At 36.8% G+C, this 19020-nt stretch overlaps 3 protein-coding genes and 1 pseudogene across 4 annotated transcripts; 2 read left to right on the top strand and 2 right to left on the bottom strand.

Annotated features, from left to right (window-relative positions):
• Nucleotides 1–1357: 1357 nt before the first annotated feature.
• LOC141836504 (uncharacterized) lies at nt 1358–4195 on the bottom strand (annotated as a pseudogene).
• A 3149-nt stretch (nt 4196–7344) lies between these two features.
• Nucleotides 7345–12507, top strand: LOC141836354 (arginine-specific demethylase JMJ20). 2 transcript variants are annotated; one of them, XM_074723824.1, is made up of 10 exons: nt 7345–7626; nt 8277–8441; nt 8665–8827; nt 9030–9147; nt 10197–10266; nt 10352–10432; nt 11503–11559; nt 11645–11756; nt 11842–11984; nt 12087–12507. In XM_074723824.1, exons 1-10 carry the CDS (start codon nt 7387–7389, stop codon nt 12342–12344), a joined length of 1407 nt encoding a protein of 468 aa, XP_074579925.1. In that variant the 5' UTR covers nt 7345–7386; the 3' UTR covers nt 12345–12507. The 2 variants fall into 2 exon arrangements, with proteins under 2 accessions (XP_074579925.1, XP_074579924.1); XM_074723823.1 differs by having other exon boundaries at nt 11842–12507.
• A 98-nt stretch (nt 12508–12605) lies between these two features.
• On the bottom strand, nt 12606–13260 carry LOC141835815 (uncharacterized). Its single transcript, XM_074723186.1, has 2 exons — nt 12839–13260; nt 12606–12749 (listed from the first exon to the last, which is right to left on the bottom strand). The coding sequence occupies exons 1-2, from the start codon at nt 13258–13260 to the stop codon at nt 12617–12619; spliced, it is 555 nt and encodes a 184-aa protein (XP_074579287.1). The 3' UTR covers nt 12606–12616.
• A 2213-nt stretch (nt 13261–15473) lies between these two features.
• Nucleotides 15474–18825, top strand: LOC141836609 (uncharacterized). Its single transcript, XM_074724110.1, has 4 exons — nt 15474–17025; nt 17488–17529; nt 17587–18041; nt 18218–18825. Exons 1-4 carry the CDS (start codon nt 15474–15476, stop codon nt 18821–18823), a joined length of 2655 nt encoding a protein of 884 aa, XP_074580211.1. The 3' UTR covers nt 18824–18825.
• The last annotated feature ends 195 nt before the right edge of the window (nt 18826–19020 follow it).

Here is a 19020-nt window from a genome sequence, read left to right as displayed (position 1 = left end):
GGTTCAACTGCAAACGCCGAAAATAATCTTCTATAATTTGTTAATTCAGAAGAATGTCAGGAAATAGAGAAATAAATGACTCTACCGAAAAATATTATTAAATCAAAATTTCTTCTTCCCTAAATATTAATTCATAAAATATTTATATAGATTTAAACTCTAAGAAAAATTCATAATTAAAAGAAATTTTTTTTAATAAACTTGAAAAGAAATTCCTAATATTTTTCTTAACAAACTCGAAAAAAAAATTCCTAATAAAATTTTTTTTAACAAACTCAATTTTAAAAATCTTAAACAGATTTTAAAAATCCTAAAATAAAAAATAGAATTTTTAAAAATTTTAAATGGATTTAAAAAATCCTAAAATAAAAAATAAAACTTTTCAAAACTATTTTAAATATCAAAAACTTTAAAAATTATTAAAAATAAAATTATCAAAATTAATAATAAAAATCTTCAAATTCTCTTGCATCACTCACCCCAGGTTGAAAGAAACTCGTCCTCGAGTTTATAGTAATGTTAGGTGGTCGCCCATGAAGAATATTGTTTAACACTAAATTAATAAAATTTATTAGTAGTTGCTAGACTTTAGTAATCCTCGTCGATTCACTGATGAGTATGACATTAGAATGCCACAGATTGATCATCTTCCTTGTCAGTAGTCTCAATCATACTTTTTTAAAGTCCAAAAGAGAAGTTGATAACCTCGAGTTCTTTTCGTCATAAGTCGAAAAGGAATATAGTTGTATCGAAAGACATAAATTAATAATCGTATTGTTGGATGCTCCTGCATCAACTCTTTTATGTCAAATTGCAAATAAAGCTCTAAATGGATTAACAATGGACTCTTTCTGTCAAATTGCAACTTCTGCTTGCTTTGGATGATCTGAAGTGTATTAAGAGTCAAGGGTAATTAAGAAGAAACCCCTTCAGTGAAGTACTCAGGATGAAGGTGCATTGCACAAACCATGGGGATTTTTCTATAGCGATTCTGTGAAAAAACAAGCTTTAACATCCCATCAAGAATGGCTCTTCTTATGCCAACTCTCGATGTACAGATTATAATAAAGGAAAAAAAAGAAGAAGAGAAAGCTCAAGCAGATAGATGGATAGAACCAAGAACTATCTGAAACTGAAAACCTAAAAAGACCTCTGGCCTGCTTGAAAAAAAATTCCTGCAATAGTTAATGACACACCAAATTACACTACATAATATTACACAATATGTTGAAGTGATTGGTAATCACCAAAATTGTCATGCAGACTTCACCTTTTATTGTTTCAACTTTCACATTGTACTTTCATCATACACAAATAAAATTCACAACTAAATATGACAAAGCACAAGGACTTCAACTCATTTTTGGCATTTCAATTTCAGCTTTTCTAATTTCACTGTCATCTGTTCCATAGATCTTATCCCAAATCTTGTCAACCAGCCGGAAGAGAGTAACACTTATGGCCTTATTCATGATAATCATAACACAATATGCCCAAAAACCAACTATGAACCCCGTGAGAATAAAGATATAATCCATAATTGTTTCAGGTTTGTCGCCATATTCATCTTCTCCTGCTTGAGATGGTGAATGATTAGCTTCATCACCGGGACACTCTGGAAGTGGCACACCACAAAGGCCTTTGTTGCCGGCATAGATTGAATCACTGAAGGTTGAAATTTGACCACCTGTTGGGATTCTTCCAGACAAATTATTGTAGGAGAGATTCAAGAAGCTGAGAAAGTTCAAAGAAGATAGGTTGGAAGGAATTTCTCCAATTAAACGGTTCATTGACAAGTCAAGAGACTCCAATTCTATCATGGCACCAATATTTTCTGGAATCCTTCCTGTCAAATGATTGTTGGATAAGTTGAGGAAGTACAATCCATGCAGCTTCGTGATCTCTTTTGGAATCTCACCAGAAAGCCTGTTGTTTGACAAGTCTATGCTTGTCACCGCACTAAGAATTGTAGTGTATTCATTGGTTGACCCCTTTGCAGTTATTATAATATTATCATTGAGGAAATATTCCACGCCACCATTCTCAGAGTAATAACAGGATTTGCATCCATGAAAACCAGAATAGTTGCCACTAAAATGCAATGCATATGTGTAGTCTTGTCTCACACCCATAAAACTAAAATTTGCAATGGTGGATGGTATACTGCCAATTAGATTGTTGGATGAAAGATCCAAAACTTGGAGGAAAGTAAGATTTCCTCTACTCATTGGAATGGGACCATGGAATGAATTTGAGCTCAAACGAAGAAACCTTAGCATCGGGAAGCTCCTTCCCACCCACTTTGGTATTACACCAGAAAATTTATTCCCACCAAGATCAAGAATAATTAATTCATTACAATGCTTTAAGATAGAAGGAAATGGTCCAGATAAATTGTTGTTGTTCATGTGCAGGGAGTTCAAACTAATTGGATACGAGCCATGGCAATTCGGGACTTCGCCCGATAAATAATTGTTGGATAGCTGTAATATCCTTAAATTAGTGAAATTGCAAAAGAAGGCCGGCAAACTACCATGGATATGGTTATTAGACAATCTTAATACTTGAATGTCTTCAAATTTTATGTAGCTCAATGGAATTGTTCCTTCAAAGAAATTATTTGATAGATCCATAATGACAGATAAACTAGAAGGCAAGTGACCCTTCAAATTGTTTGAGCTTATATCAAGGTGAAATAGTGAATTATTGAAAATGAAATCTGAAAACCAACTTGGAATATTCCCATAAAGTCCCACTCCAGGTAAATCAAGTCCTAACAAAGTTGTTTGTGTTTGAATCCAGGAAGGAAATCTAGTTCCCAAATGACAATAGCTCATATGAATCCAAGAAGCATGAAAAGGAGGAAGCCAATCATCTGACAAAATCAAATTCAAAGAGTTATAAGATATATCCAAACTCATTAAGTTGGTGAGCTGAGAAAAGTGAACCTCTGTCATATTGCCTTGTAATGAATTGAATGAGATATCCAAGGATTGCAGTTGAGCTAATTGTCCCAAATCAGAAGGGATTTACCCACTCAACTTATTACCATAAATGTTTAAGAATTGTAACTTGGATCCTTGTGGGCATTTAGATAAACCATCAATTAGACTTGTTAGTTCTCCACCAATATTATTCTCGGACAAATCAAGAAATTTCAAATTGCATAGATCACCCAAACTCAATGGTATCTGCCCCATCAAATTATTTGTTGATGCCTCAAAAGACTGCAAGTTGTGAAGCCTTCCAATGTTTTTTGGTATTTGACCAGAAATATTATTATCAGATAGAAATAACTCCTCCAAATAGATGAGATTGCATAAAGCATCTGGTATATATCCATAAAATTCATTATTTGACACATCCAAAAGAAACAAGCTAGTGAGGTTGCCCATGCTCAAAGGTATCTCTCCAGTGATATGATTCCCATATAAACTTAGAAACTCCATGTGAATAAGACTTTCCATGTCAAATGGAATTTTTGTTAAAGAATTAGTAGCCAAATCCAAATGCTTCAACTTTCTATTTACATTCATAGAAATATTTCCTTCCATCTGATTACTTGACAAATTGAGTTTCAAGGTACTTGTGCTAGCTCCCATTGCATCTTTTAGCCAACAACTTGATAGTGAAAGATATTCTAGGCTATTATAATTAATTTGGTGAGACCAATTAATTGCCATAGAGAGATTAACACAATTCATGTTTAGATATTCTAGAGAGGTCATGTGGGAAAGCCAACTTAGGTCATTTGACCATAGTGGAGGATGCACATCACAACTTTCAAGGTTGAGGTAGTGTAGGTTAGAAAGATTGCCTAATTGTTGTGGAATTAATCCATTGAAGTTGGCATTGGAGAGGTTAAGATGTTCCAAATGGACAAGCGAGGAAATCATACTAGGCACATGAGTTGAGAAGTTGTTGAAGCTTAAATCCAAGTATTTTAAATGCTTCAGTTCAAACAAAGAAGGATTTACCTCACTTTTCTCCGGAAATGAATTATTTTGATCACCTGGATAGTGAAGGTCAAGCCTAATGACATGGCCGGAAGTGTTGTCACAGGCAACTCCTCTCCACTTGCAACAGTCATAACCGATCCAAGAAGAAAGCCAATGATGAGATTCATACAAGTCAGATTTGATAGCAAGTAGAGCTCTCCTTTCACTCTCCAAGCAACTGATCCCCTTAGATGCATGTGGATGATCATCACAGCATGCTCTCGTGCTAAACAATAAGATGATTAGGAAGAGAGTAGCATGCTTTGAGGAATTAGAGTTGCCCTTGAAATCGAATCTGATAGCCATAGAGTAATTAAGGAAGAGTAGCTAGATAATTGAATCATAAGTTGAAGGAAGAAACCATTCTTAGCTTGCATATATATAGTGTGGGGGAAGTAAGTTAGATCTTTTTTGTTAGGAAATCAATTGGATGACTTGGGAGTAGAAATATCTATAATTGATAGATATCAAGTGTCTTAACTATATATGATTGCGATTGGGAGTAGAAATAATTAATCTTCATTATTACGTTAATTTATGTAAAGATATAGAATTTGGTTGGGAAGTTTGCCCTTGCTTGACTTGGCTTAGCATCTCATTTGCTAAGATTAAGATACGACTAGGTCAGTAGTACATTTAAACATGAATAGGACGTTCTTGCTTTACAAAATCCACTAGTCATGTGGCTAGAGTAAAGTCAAAGTCTCCTTTGATTTAATGCTTTGTCCAGTCAAAGTTTTGTGGCACCATAATTCCAACATGCATACCATCACAGTTGACATTATCTTCGGGGTCAATTTTCAGTGGGTGCGAAAATATCCCTCAAACAAAAGGTCACTATGCTAGGATAAAGTCATTCATGATTTACCTTTTTTTCAAAATGTGTGGGGGCAGGTTTGGAGGGGCCTCTAAGATGATGATTTCACCTTTTATTATAATAGTTGACAACATCTTCTTGGCAACAGAAGAACGATCATTAGTAATTTTTCTTTCAACTAATTAATATATTTCTTTCATAAGATGATCCTCTACGAATACAAATACATTTTAGCCCAATCAATAAAATTTTATAAATTATCACAAATTTGATCTTTAGTTGAGATTTCATTTATAAAAAAAATTCACCTTTTTCTGAAAATGAAAATAAAAGAAAAAACATAAATTATTAAGAACTTAAAGAGTGAAGAATGATACCATACCTTTTCATTTTCACTATGTGATACTGTATTCTTTTTCATTTTAACTATATGTTTATATATACAGATCATATTAACTGATGTCTCTTGTAGTTCCATTATTAATATTTTGTCTTCTGTATTTTTACTAATGTTATTTAAATACTCTTATAGTTTACTCTTATTATCCAGAGTGTTACTGATCATAGAGCTGTTATCTTTCAGTAACTAAATTTGGTCTTTTAATTAACTAAAGGTATTATTCAATCAATCAATTATAGGTGGAACTAAGTTTATTTTTTTATTGGAAAATGAACTGGATAACTATGTTGATATGATCATGACATGATAATTATACTATGAAAAAGAGGTTTGCTTAAATTCTACAAAATATTTATAATTGATAGATATGCATTAGAAATTTTCAAATGCCTTAACTATGATTATGACCCAATCTTTGAAAATTTTATAAAGTGTATATCACAAGCCTTAATTACTCATGGAAATCTTGTGCAAAGAGTGCCTGGAGTAAGCTTTTAAACAAAGTAAAGTGATCATTCGATCTGTCTTTACTTATGGAAAATCAGTGTTAATTAATTGTTCAGTATCACTGCTTCTTATTTCTTCCTCATGACTTTGGTAGTTCTTGCTGGATATCAGGGGAATTAGAAATTAGATTTTTTATAATATTGCATGCTTTAACACCAAAGAACAAGATGATTAGCAAGAGATATATAGAGTAGCATGCTTAGAGGAATATAATTATAGCCGTGGCCCTTCAGTAAAAGGTAGAATTCATCACTTAACAGTTTCATACGGTCGACCCTATAATCATCTGTGAGGAGGTAAATCGAAAAGCTGCAGTTGATCACGATGGAGAAGGACGTTGCCTTGGCGAAGCTCCACATGGTCAACCCCATAACCATCTGTGAGGAGGTAAATCAAAAAATTACAGTTGATTATGAATAAGACATTGTCTCGACTTCATCGAGATTCGATCCTTGTCCACTTCAACAATTATATTTTGTTATAACCAACTCAATTATGCTCCGGCGGCTATAATTATAACTGCCCTTACAACCACAACTAATAGTCAGATTGGATCATAATTAAGTTGAAGGAAAAAAAATCACACTTAGCGTATACTCAAGGTCTTTTTTTTTTTAGAAAATGAATTGGATGACTTTGTTGATATTACCATAAGTTGAAGAAATTTTCAAATGCCTTAATTATGATTGTGATTGAGACTAAAAATAATCTTCGATATGTTTGTTTTTTTTATTAAAATTATTGTTTGATTTATAATTTTATGTTTCTCCATAGCACATTTAAATTTGAATAGCTAGGACACGCTTCTATTAAGATAGTCAAAGTCTTTCAATTTTTTTACTAGTGTTGTTTAAATGATACTATACTCAAATTTAATAGCATATAATATATATACTTATTAATAATCTTTGAAAATATTATAAATTATCACATGCTTAATTACTCATAACAATCCTCATTTTTCTCTATAATAGATTTGTCAAGAAATTAGAAATGTTGAAGGGCTAATTTAGTAACGTGATAGCACTTTTTACATATTACCCCGAAATCAACACTTCAGCGTAGACCCGACCACGGGCCGGGTCCAGCCCGGACCCGGCCCCGGCCCGGGTGAATGGGCTGGGTGGCCTGTTGACCCGGTTAGCCAGGCTGAACCGGAACCGGCTCGGCAGGGGTTCAAGAGCTGTGAAACCGGTGGGTTGAACCGCCGGTTCAACAATTTAAATTTTTTAATATAATAAATTTAAATCAGTCGACTGATGAGAAAAGTCAGTTGACTGGATTTTAAATTCTGACAAAAATCAGGTGTGATTTCAGCAATTCAGTGGCCGTTTTCTTGGTTTGACTAAATCAGTTGACTGAGATGGTAAATTCCCCGGAGTGCACTTTTTTTAATAAATTTTAAATTTTTTAATATAATAATCTCGAACCGTCGCGAACCGTGAATCGGCGGTTCTGAACCGTGAACTGTAATCATCTTGGGCGGTTAAGGTTAAGGGTCGACCTGCCATGAACCGTCGAACCGGCGGTTCCGAACCGTCAAACCGTCGGTTCTGAACCGTGGTCGGGTCTACTTCAGCGGATTTTGCAATTTTTCAGTTTGCTCCTCTTCCTTAGTTTAATTACAAAATGGACCCGTAGACGAAGAGGCGGAACAGAAGCAAATGCAGGAGAGGCAAGGGTTAGGAAGGCCGGCGGTGACTATCGGCGGAGAGGTGGAACGGATAGACGGCAGGGCTCTGAGCTATGATGAGTTCGTGGAGCGATATTTGAAACCCAATCGCCCCGTCGTCCTCACCGGACTCATGGACGACTGGAGGGCCGCCGCCGACTGGCTTGCCCCCGACGGTGGTGGCCCGAACCTCCATTTCTTCGCCGATCACTTCGGTAAATCCGTCGTCCAGGTCGGATCCTCTTCTGCCGCTTCAACCCTTTCCCCTTGTTTATGACTCGTGTGTTTTTGTATCCAAGTTGAGAATTTGCGGCGACCATCTTCTGTGCAAAAGAAAATATGTGCAATTGGCGCACAACATCCCCCCCACCCCTTTTTCTTCCCAGTGTTCAAAACTGATGAGACTGGGAATTGTTTATATTCGTGTTTCGTGTATTTATTAACTTGCGGTAGATCAATTAAAATTCAATGGAAAGTTGAGAACACAAAAGTACAAATGATGGATTAGTAATGGTGAAATGGAAGGTAATATAAAGTAAAAAAATCTGATATTCTGATTCTCTCAAGAAAGATTTTTATTTGGCTTTTGTACCCTTGGATTCTTAGGTGTCCAATCTATCAGCAGTTGTTTGTTATTACTTGTTTGCAATAATTTTCTAGGGAATTCCATGGTGGTGGAATCGCACATCGTGTTCAGCGATGGTAGCAGCGACTCCCCAATAGTTTGTTGGTTTTTGCAGTTTTCCCCCATAATCTGCTTTATCACTTGAACACTGGACCATAGTTGTTTATTGCATATGTCTACTTTGTTTAAGCTCGTTGGATGCCTCTAATGTTGATTCTTATTTCTGATCTAATGCTACAAATTTATATCTTGTGTAGGTCGCTGATTGTTCTACAAGAGAGTTTACAGATCAGAAAAGGCAAGAGATGACTGTGGCTGAGTTCATCAGCTATTGGCTCAAACTTTCTTTGGAAAAGAGGAGTGTCTTGTGTAGTGATGAAAGCAAGCCTTTGCTATATCTTAAAGATTGGCATTTCAACAAGGTACTAGTTTTTCTCTATGCTAAGCTGTATATGTTAGAATAAACATTATATGATGTGGATTGCAAGTATTACACCCTGTAACAATGCTTTAATGCTGTATTTCCAGTTGCAATGAATTAATGATTGAATTATACCTGCAATTATCATACTTAGAATCAGTTTTTTTATTTTGGCATTTAGTTTCTTATTCATTTATATTTTTTATTTCGATGTTAAATTTTAGGAATATCCTGATTATGTGGCTTATACGGCCCCTCCATTTTTCACTGATGATTGGCTCAATCTGTATCTTGATAGTCACTTGATACATAGAGATTCAGACATTCACCGTGATAAAAATGAAGCTAATTGTGCAGACTACCGTTTTGTTTACATGGGACCAAAAGGTACACTTGATGAGCTGGTGCACCATGTGCTTGTTCATGGTTTGGTTATGTCATTGCATAAAAACAATTATCATCTACTATTTGTAATTGCTTGTGTGCTAATTCATATTGTTGAACTATAAGCATTAGGAAAATCCTTTTTTCATTCTTTTACTTTTCTGTTTACCAATTCGGTGCCAATTTCTTCCAATTCATATTTCAGGCACATGGACTCCTCTTCATGCTGATGTTTTTAGGTCATACAGTTGGTCTGGAAATGTTTGTGGGAGAAAACATTGGTTCTTTCTACCACCTTCCCAGTGTCATCTTGTGTTTGATAAGTACTTTTTCTTTCATCTTCAATTGTTTCCGTTTGTAAATGCAACAATTGTAAGAAGCCATAGTTGGGGTTTAGTGGACCTTTTGCTGACTTCAAACTCCATAGAAAGCCATATCATTAGAAAGACATGGGCTATATAGATTCTTTTAATTAAATTATTTTGTATTCTATCTCCCTCTGTCTCATGTATTAAATTATAATTCATTTATCTTTTCTAATTCACCTTTTGAATTTGTCCATAATGTCATAACCTGTTTTTTTTGCAACTCAACTGTTATGAGATAATATTATTAATATTTAGTTTATCTTGCATATAACTCACATATACATCTCAACATTTTTACCTTCTTTATGCTAAGTATTAACAATTTGGTGTTGCTTTCATAATTGACAAACACTTCTTTTACGCATATTATTAATCTAATCATAATAGTGTCTACATAACATACACCATGCTAGTTTGAACTCTTACATTAGCTTGCCCTTAAATTCATAGACGTTCATCAAACTAATGAAGATACTGAGTTTCTCTAGTAGAGCATGTAGTAGGTGCATTTTAATTGTTTTTGTTTTCAAAATTATACTTCAATATCACACGGTATTTGTTTTATATTATCAAAGTTTCAGCTAGTATACTTGTTTATTTTTATGTTCAATTATAACAACTTTTTTGTGTGTTTGATTATTGCCCAACACTTTAATGCTATCTAATACATGCTATTTGCTTTATATTCTTGATGTGTAGGCTAGAATGCTTGTCTATTTCTATTTCTTTCATTCTTATGGGTAACTGCATCCTAGTGTAAAAATTTAATCTTCACCTTCAAGTTTGATCTAATAGTTGTGGACTGTTGGTTATATTATTTATTATGAGCATCTTAATTATTGTATGAAGTAGAGAGATTTCCCTTTGTTGCTTTTGTTTTTTTTTATATGATTCATATTCACTCTTGTATACTACCAAGTTGCATTTGTGACGTGATTTTTCTTTTTCATCATGCGAGTGCATAATTTGGGATTATTTTAAAGGCTCTTTTCTTGATCATGTAGATACTTGAGATCGTCAGTATATAGTATTTATGACGATGTCTCTGAGAAAAAGTTCCCTGGATTTAGAAAGGTAGTAATATATCCTAATGATAGATTTTATGTCATTAACTTGTTATATCTGTGTGCCTTCGTAACTGCAAAAATTTCATGTGCAGACAATTTGGTTAGAGTGTATTCAAGAGCAAAATGAGATTGTTTTTGTGCCCAGTGGATGGTATCATCAAGTCCATAATTTGGTAAACACTATTGTGTTAAGTTATTATTGTGCTAAGTTATCATTTTTTGCACTTCAATATCGGTGCATGATTACTGTTTTCCATTAGTCTTGCTTACCTGCTTTATACACACATATACTGGACTTATTTTCATTAATCATCTTCATGAAGCATAGCCACGATTCTAGTTACTGTATATTGCACCAAATTTGAATTTACAGTCCTGATGTGTTAGACACATACCAGTTCATTATAAAGGACTATACTTCAAATATATGACCTTTTTAGACAATCTACAATGCCTAATTACATTTATATATTATTCTGTATCCATTCAAAACTTTGCATTTTGGATGTAAAAAAATGGTGATTTTGACTGAAGTTCACATAAATGGGCTGGCATGACTTTTTTAATGTTTTAATCGCTTTTAGGACAAAGTTGGTTTTCAATTGATTGTTTGTTTGGATTTCCATTTATGATATATATATGTCAAATTCAGGTTAAACTTATTTCCAGCATGCAGATCCCTGTATAAATACTTTTGCGATTTTCAAACTTGAAGCTAGTGTTTATGTTGATTAACCATGTAAGGATTTGTTATTTTTCTATATGAACTAGTGTGGATTCTGAGTAGAGTTCATCAATTCCTACTGAAGACAAGGCAAATTAAGACTGTAAAATGTTATCATTGCATTTGATCTTATTATTCAAACCTTTTGGCTCATGCAAGACATGTAATATATATTAGCTAGCTCAATTTAAACTGTGAAAGTAATTTTATTTCGAGAGGTTGTTTCCAAGCTCAAATCTTGCACCTGCTACTATTTGCACTGCATATATATAGCTGATATGTTGACGCTGGGAAGTTTAAAGTTTCGTTGCTACGCTCATAATCATCTAGCACATACAGACTTTCAATTTATAAAGAACATTAAATACAGTCTAAAATATGTCAATTTTATTTAACACAGGTTTCTGGCATTGTGATAATTGTATTTCTTTATCAACGAGATATTTAACATTTATTATTATTATTTTTTATGCCTGTTCAGATATTGCAAATCCTCACTGTCCTTATTTGATATTTTAGGAAGACACCATTTCCATAAACCACAACTGGTTCAATGCCTATAACCTTTCCTGGGTGGTTAGTATAGAAAGTAATTATTTAATATCTGGCTAACTGCTCAAAAATATCAATGTTTATGTATGTCTTTCACTGCTTCAACCAGTGGAATTTGCTGTTGAGAGACTACAAAGTTGCTAAGGAATACATAGAAGATATCAGAGATATCTGTGATAACTTTGAAGGCCTTTGTCAGCGAAATCTCGCCGCCAACACAGGTTGCAACAGTAATGTTTATGATGAGAGTATGTTAAATGTTTCAGTTATCGAGCTTCACTTTCATATCATTATGATCTTTTGCAGGCATGAACTTCTACGATTTCATGATTTTCATCACAAGATTCACCCTCAGCAATATAGTTCAACTTTTTCATCTCAGACATGAGGAAGGCTCTCTTAACAGTTTAGCCACTAGATCTAACCTTTTCATCACCAACCTTATCTCTGTACGTTCTGTTGCCACGAAAATGAAATTCGCCGACGCATTCACTGAAGAAAATATAACTAGCTGTTCGGAAGAAAATCTGAATGCCTTCTCTGATATCCAGAAAATCATCCATGAGCAAGAATTTCAGGATCTGAGCAGGGCATTAAGGATGGCATATGAATGCATCAACACCACTAAATTGAAAGAAGGTTCACAGACAGTTTCAGACTCTGCCTTCTTTGATTTTGTCACGTCGCTGGGTTCGAAAATTCACGGCCCTGAAGATCTAGTCGGTTTGATCGACCGAGTTCTGGAGAAAACCGACAACAGTAATCGCAATATCAACAATCCATGTGATGCTGAACCTTTTGTTGTTTAGACTTGAGAGAAGTTAGTTGTTTGTCATTAGTTATTATTGCATTCATGTCTGTCCTCGTTCAGTCCAAGATTAAGATTTTGATGACTGTTCTTGTAAGTTTCTGAACTTTGTTTTTGGTGTTGATCAGAAGAGGAATAAAAAGTGCAAGACTATTGAACACTCATTGCAATATTGCATTGATATCTCTTTCATTATATGAATCAAATGATACAGGACTCGATCTCCTTTCAAATTATTCCAAATCCATACTCCTCATGGAGTTCCTTGATCGATTAATACGCGCCGTTCTTGACCTGGAACGCCACGGCCAACGAGAGGCAGTTGCTCGTCAACTTCTTGACGATGCTGGTGGCGTCCGCCACCGGCGACACCAGTCCCGGGTTCTCGCTGAATGCGTCGTTGCAACTGTTCCACGAATAAATCAAGTTATTTAGAATGATTAATTTTTATATATAGAATTGTTTTTCGTGTATATTTTGATTCGTTTACGGTACCTTCCGACGTGAACCAGTGCGGCGGAGATGGCGCCGGTCACCTCGGTGTGCTTCTTCCCGTCGCTGACCGCCGCCACCTGCTTCTGCTTGGCCTCCTGCAGGCTCGCGACGGCGTTCGAGAACGCCTCGTCGCACACCGCCAGGTTCTTCTGCAGCCGTTCGTCGCCGCTGTGCGCCGCTAGGGCCTTCTGCGTGACGCTGCGCGCCGACTGCGCGCTGGACAGGGCCTCGTCGATGGCGGCCTTGGTGAGGTCGCCCAGGGTGGCGGCGCCGGACTTGAAGGCGAGGTTGGTGCAGAGCTGCGGCACGGTGACGAACTCGCAGGCGGAGGCGACCTGGGTGGCGATGCGGCGGGGGGAGGCGGCGGCGGCGGAGCCGGCGAGGGCGGCGAGGAGCAGGACGGTGGAGAGGAGCCTGGCCATCGTAATTAAGCAGACGACTATTGATCTATCGGAGGCGGCTCTCCCTCTCTCTCTTTATTGAATTAGGAGAGGAAAGAGAGCCAAATCGATGATGTGAAACAGGGAAGAGATTGGATCCTTAAATACAAGGGACGTCCTCGGCGTTCTTGGTTGTGGCTTATTCGTTGACCATTTCTTCAGGCGATCTTTCTTCACCATCCATTTTTAGCAAACTTACTATTTATAGATCAGTACGAGGACTAAGATCCAACTAATTTGATCGTTAAATTGTCGAGATCATCGAGCTCCACGTGGCACCGTAGCAGCTGATGTGGAAGAACTCCTCCGAATTGCATGGTGGCTCTGGAGCTGGGATGAACAGGGAAAACTTGTTGGTTTTGGTGATGTTTGTGCATGCCAATAACAGATATAAAAGTTTTTATTTATTTTTTATTTGTAATATTTAATTCCTTGACTTTCCTGATTTGCCATGCTATGAACGTCGTGGATGCGCCGCATTTCGACTTTTGGTTGACTTTTAGTCTTCTGGCATGTGAGAGGTTGAATAAACTTTTATGAGTCAAACAAACAAAATAGACAGAGATTTGGCTTGTAATATTTGCCAGGGAATCTAGATTTAAGTTGAAAAAATGATGATAAATTGACGAAATCGAGCGTAGGAGCACGAGGATTGTAACAAAAAATAAGATCTTTAATCTCTGTTCTTTGTCTTGCAAAGAAATGCACTTGGATTCAGATTTGTCGACGAGAGTGACGGCGAATTGGGGAGCAGAGGGCGAACCGCCGGCGGCCGGAGGGCGGATGGGGGACGATGCAGGCTTGGAACTCGACCTGCATACCGCCGCCATCCAGAAAAATCTTGACTTTTTAGAAAAATCTTGACTTGGAGCGATTCCAATGACCTCTTCGCATAGACCGATACAGAAAGAGGAAGAAGATGGAGATTATGTCGCCGAAGTGCAACGGATTTCAAGAAGAAGAAGAAGTCAACGGCGAAGATGATAATATCTAGGAACCTTGGCAGTAAGCTTTATCTTTGCAGAAAATGTCCATCTATTGCAATGTTTTGCATAGATTACAGGGTTTTTATTCTTCCTATTTTGATTAAGTGTCAATATTTTCTTGCATGCATAGATCAAGAATCCATGAATTGATAACATCAATCAAACTATATTGTTGTGGTACTCAGCTCAAATTTCCTTCTTCAATCTTTGTCTCAATTTACCAACAATTGTCAGTAGGTCTTGGTTTGGCAACACTATCATATCGTAGCTAAAGATCGACATATAAAACTATCAATGACACCAATGCTCCAACAATGGTGAAGTCATTCAGTATGTTATGCTTGACTTGCACTAGTAGATGAGCATGTAGGGGGACCTTCACTAGTATTCACACTTATTCACTTTGATCGGACCACTTAGAAAGGGACCTTCATAGAAAAGTCTAAGTGAGCCCCCTTTGTTCTTTGTTTGAGTTTTATCCTTGAGTGTTTGGTCATACAAGAAATGGAGGATGACAAAGATTGCAAGGGTGTTTCAATTTCCTCAAAGCATGCACCGCGATATATGTCTTAATTGGTATACAATTCTGTGTGCCAAATCTAACTAGTTCACATGGAAACTAGAGATGGAGATGACTTTGTTAGCAATTTCTTGCCCATTACATACTTATGCTCCAACAATGGTGAAGTCATTCAGTATGTTATGCTTGACTTACACTAGTAGATGAGCATGTAGGGGGACCTTCACTAGTATTCACACTAATTCACTTTGATCGGACCGCTTAGAAAGGGACCTTCATAGAAAAGTCCAAGTGAGCCCCCTTTGTTCTTTGCTTGAGTTTTATTCTTGAGTGTTTGGTCATACAAGAAATGGAGGATGACAAAGATTGCAAGGGTGTTTTCAATTTCCTCAAAGCATGCACCGCGATATATGTCTTAATTGGTATACAATTCTCCGTGCCAAAATCTAACTAGTTCACATGGAAACTAGAGATGGAGATGACTTTGTTAGCAATTTCTTGTCCATTACATACTTAGCCATTGTTAGATGTTTCTTCTAGTTGCCTAACTTGACTTGACTCATTCAATTTTCTAATCAAAACTAGACATTATTCTTGCATTATATATACACAATAGGTGTAGTCTTTCCTCCAACTTACACAACTTAGCTACTCTTCCTCTTTTTCCTAAAGAAGGAATCGATCGATAAATGGCTCTTATGTGCTACTTCAAGAGCATTTCTGATTCCTCAAAGCAAGCTATTGCTGTCTTAATTGCCTTAATACTTGTAAGTGCATGCTGTGGAGATCACCAAGGAGAAGAAGTGGGCAACAATTGCTTAGAAACTGAAAGGAGAGCTTTGCTTGCCATCAAATCCAACATGTATGATTCTGGCTATTGGTTATCTTCTTGGATCGGCCATGACTGTTGCAAGTGGAGAGGAGTTGCTTGTGACAGTGCTACCGGGCATGTCACTAGTCTCGACCTGCACTACCCCTATGAATATGATCCAATGGAGGAAATTATCGGTGTGAGCGAGGTAAACAATTTTTTGGCTGAATTGAAGTATTTAAAATACTTGGATTTGAGCTTGAACAACTTCTCTGCCCCTGTGCCAAACATGATTGCCTCACTTGTGCACTTGGAGTATCTCAACCTGTCAAACGCATTGTTTATGGGATCAATTCCTCCACAACTTGGGAATCTTTCGCAGCTGCACTCCCTTGACCTTGGATGTTGTCATTCGTATTCGATACTAAGCTCAGATGATCTGAGTTGGCTCTCCCACATTACTTCTCTAAAATATCTCGACATGAGTTGTGTGAATCTCTATGAAGCAAGCACTTGGCTCCACCAAATTAATTTAGTTCCTACTCTACAAGTGTTACTTTTGAAGTCTGCAATGCTCCCTCCTGTTCCATCTCCTCTGCCCGGTTTCAACCTCACATCCATCGTTGTGCTTGAGCTCTTTCAATATGAATGGAACATCAGTGCTTCCATGATGAGGTGGTTGTCTAATGCTAGCAAGCTAGAACAGCTTGATTTATCTCGGCGTGGCCTTGGTTCTCTTGATTTCATGGGGCTACAAGTTGCTTTGGGAGCTCTACATAATTTGAAGAAGCTAGTTTTGTTTGATAATAAATTACAAGGAGAAATTTCTGTAATAATGAAGAACGTTAGCAAGACGTTGCAACATCTAGATTTGAGCTGGAATTCATTATCTGGAGAAATTTCAGCAATGTTTTGGAGCCTTCCGCGCCAATTGGAGTTCTTAGCATTAGATATGAATAACATATATGGAAGATTTCCACGGATGTTAGGGAATTGCACGAGATTGAGACACTTGAGTATGCAAAACACTCAAATAACAGGAGATATTCCAAGAACAGTAGGGGAACTTGTCCATTTGGAGTATCTTGATTTGTCTCAAAACCGTATAACAGGAGAGATACCATTGAACCTCGGAAACCTTACAAATTTGGTAGTTCTATATTTGAAGGGGAACAATTTAGATGGATCAATTCCTGAGAGCTTTGGTAATTTTGTTCACTTGGAAGAATTAGATATCTCTGAAAACAATATTTCTGGTGAAATACCAAAAAGCTTTGGAGAACTTCAAAATTTGTTGGTTTTAGATTTACATGCCAACTCTATCAGTGGGCAAATACCGAAAATGATCGGTAGAATTCCCACCTTGCGGTATTTGGATGCATCAGAGAACCATCTAACAGGAGACATACCGAAGACTCTTGGTGGCTTATGTAACCTAAGCACACTACATTTGTCACTAAATGATATCGATGGAGAGTTGACAGATCTACTTGATGGCTTATCTAATTGTCCACAAGGAGCAATGCTATCATCCTTCCTCATTGCTGACAATGAATTGAGTGGAGTTATTCCATCGAACTTCGGATTATTGGCTCACTTAGAGGAACTAGACCTCTCTTCAAATTCTATGCAAGGCAACATGACTGAAGCTCATTTTTCCCGGCTTACAAAGTTGATGCATTTGAATATATCTTTCAATTCCTTGAATGTAGCTCTACCGAAAGATTGGCATGCTCCTTTCAGTGCCTATATAATCGATATGAGCTTTTGTCATCTGGGAGGTATGTTTCCTTCATGGATTCGGTCCCAAACACATTTGGATACGCTGTATCTTTCTGGTGCAGGACTGTCGGAAACAATTCCACTTTGGTTCTCGAATTTCATTTCAGAAGTTTCACTTCAAAATCTTGACTTGAGCTCAAATAATTTGAATGGTACGTTGCCTTCTACTCTTTCTCCATTTACGGATCTTTCCAATAACTTGTTTGAAGGGCCAATTCCATTGACTTTAGCAAATGCAAACTACCTTCAAATCTTAACATTGTCTAATAATCACATCAATGGTAGTTTTCCGGCCTTCTTGTGCAATTTAACTTCCTTACTTGTCATTGATTTGTCTAACAACTACTTGTCTGGTAGATTGCCACAATGCAAAAGTGTCTTCCTATTCTTTTTGCAGTCTTTGCATTTGAACAACAATAGCATCTCCGGTCGATTTCCTTCTTTCCTAGAAACTTGTGACCGGTTGCTCACTCTTGATCTCGGTGAGAATAAATTTTCTGGTGAAATACCTACATGGGTAGGAGAACACTTCCCATCTTTGAAATTCTTAAGTTTAAGGTCGAATGTTTTCACCGGTATCATCCCAGAGAATATAGGACATCTCCCTTCTCTACAAGTTTTGGATCTTTCTTTCAATAGTCTCTCTGGTAGGATACCTCCATCTGTAGGAAATTTTAGTGCAATGTTTGCCAAACGAAATTATACCTACTCCAACGCATGCAACAGCAATACTATTCAGTGTATGAACTCGGGTCATCCTTTGTCGCCGAAAAAAATGAATTCAAGTCAGTATTCCCCAATGATAAGATGATAATCAATGCAAAAGGGCTAACCATTGAGTACACTACCATTCTGTCACTTGTAACAAGCATAGACCTATCGCACAATAAACTTTCCGGAGAGATCCCAAAAGAGATGATGAATCTCCTTGGTTTGCGCTTCCTAAGCTTGTCTAACAATCGCTTGACAGGTAGAATTCCGGAAAATATTGGTGTCTTGAGAGAGTTAGAATCTGTAGACTTGTCTATGAACAATTTCATAGGAGTCATTCCCTCAACCTTATCTGTTCTACACTTTCTCAGCCACTTGAATCTATCATACAATAACTTGTCGGGAAGAATCCCAACGGGCAATCAATTTTCAACCTTTAATGACCTCTCAATCTATGTTGGCAACAAGGATCTTTGCGGTGCGCCACTGTCGGAGTGTCAAGCTCCAACACCTCAGGCAGGAGATGAAGAAGACAGTGAAAAGCTTGAAACAATACTGAAAATTGTCTTCATTGTGATGGGATTTATAGTTGGCTTCTGGGCATACTTTGCCACCATAATACTGAAAAAGTCGATAAGAGATGCTCTATTCCAGATGGTGGACAAGATCTATGACTGGATCTATGTGAAGCTCTCACTCAAGTTTGCAAAGTTGAAGTCCAAATGGCAAAAATGAGCTTGATAATTGATAGATTCACAGCAAATAGCTGTATAAGAAAAACAAGATGTTGTTATGATTTGTTGAATCAATGTAGTTTTTGATAAGTTTATTAACTACATAGTGAATGTGGTCAATGAAAGCTTTTATGTTTTTGGTGTCATCTAAACCATTTTGATCTCCAGCTACAGTGTTCCTTTTTGAAAGAGTGAACA

The sequence above is a fragment of the Curcuma longa genome, chromosome 10 (assembly GCF_044706935.1).
Source record: "Curcuma longa cultivar G26 ecotype Majalengka, Jawa Barat chromosome 10, ITB_CL_G26_1.1, whole genome shotgun sequence".
NCBI lineage: Eukaryota > Viridiplantae > Streptophyta > Magnoliopsida > Zingiberales > Zingiberaceae > Curcuma > Curcuma longa.
The sequence above is the reverse complement of the archived record's forward strand: the minus strand, read 5'-3'. Positions and strand labels throughout refer to the sequence as shown.

Coding starts and splice junctions, on each gene's coding strand:
- LOC141836354 (XM_074723823.1), top strand. CDS start 7,387: ATGCAGGAGAGGCAAGGGTTAGGAAGGCCGGCGGTGACTATCGGCGGA. Junction 10,433..11,502: donor ATCATCAAGTCCATAATTTG/GTAAACACTATT, acceptor TTGATATTTTAG/GAAGACACCATTTCCATAAA. Junction 11,757..11,841: donor AAATCTCGCCGCCAACACAG/GTTGCAACAGTA, acceptor GATCTTTTGCAG/GCATGAACTTCTACGATTTC.
- LOC141835815 (XM_074723186.1), bottom strand. CDS start 13,260: ATGGCCAGGCTCCTCTCCACCGTCCTGCTCCTCGCCGCCCTCGCCGGC. Junction 12,750..12,838: donor GCACTGGTTCACGTCGGAAG/GTACCGTAAACG, acceptor TTCGTGGAACAG/TTGCAACGACGCATTCAGCG.
- LOC141836609 (XM_074724110.1), top strand. CDS start 15,474: ATGGCTCTTATGTGCTACTTCAAGAGCATTTCTGATTCCTCAAAGCAA. Junction 17,026..17,487: donor GAAGACTCTTGGTGGCTTAT/GTAACCTAAGCA, acceptor TCATTTCAGAAG/TTTCACTTCAAAATCTTGAC. Junction 17,530..17,586: donor GAGCTCAAATAATTTGAATG/GTACGTTGCCTT, acceptor ACTTGTTTGAAG/GGCCAATTCCATTGACTTTA.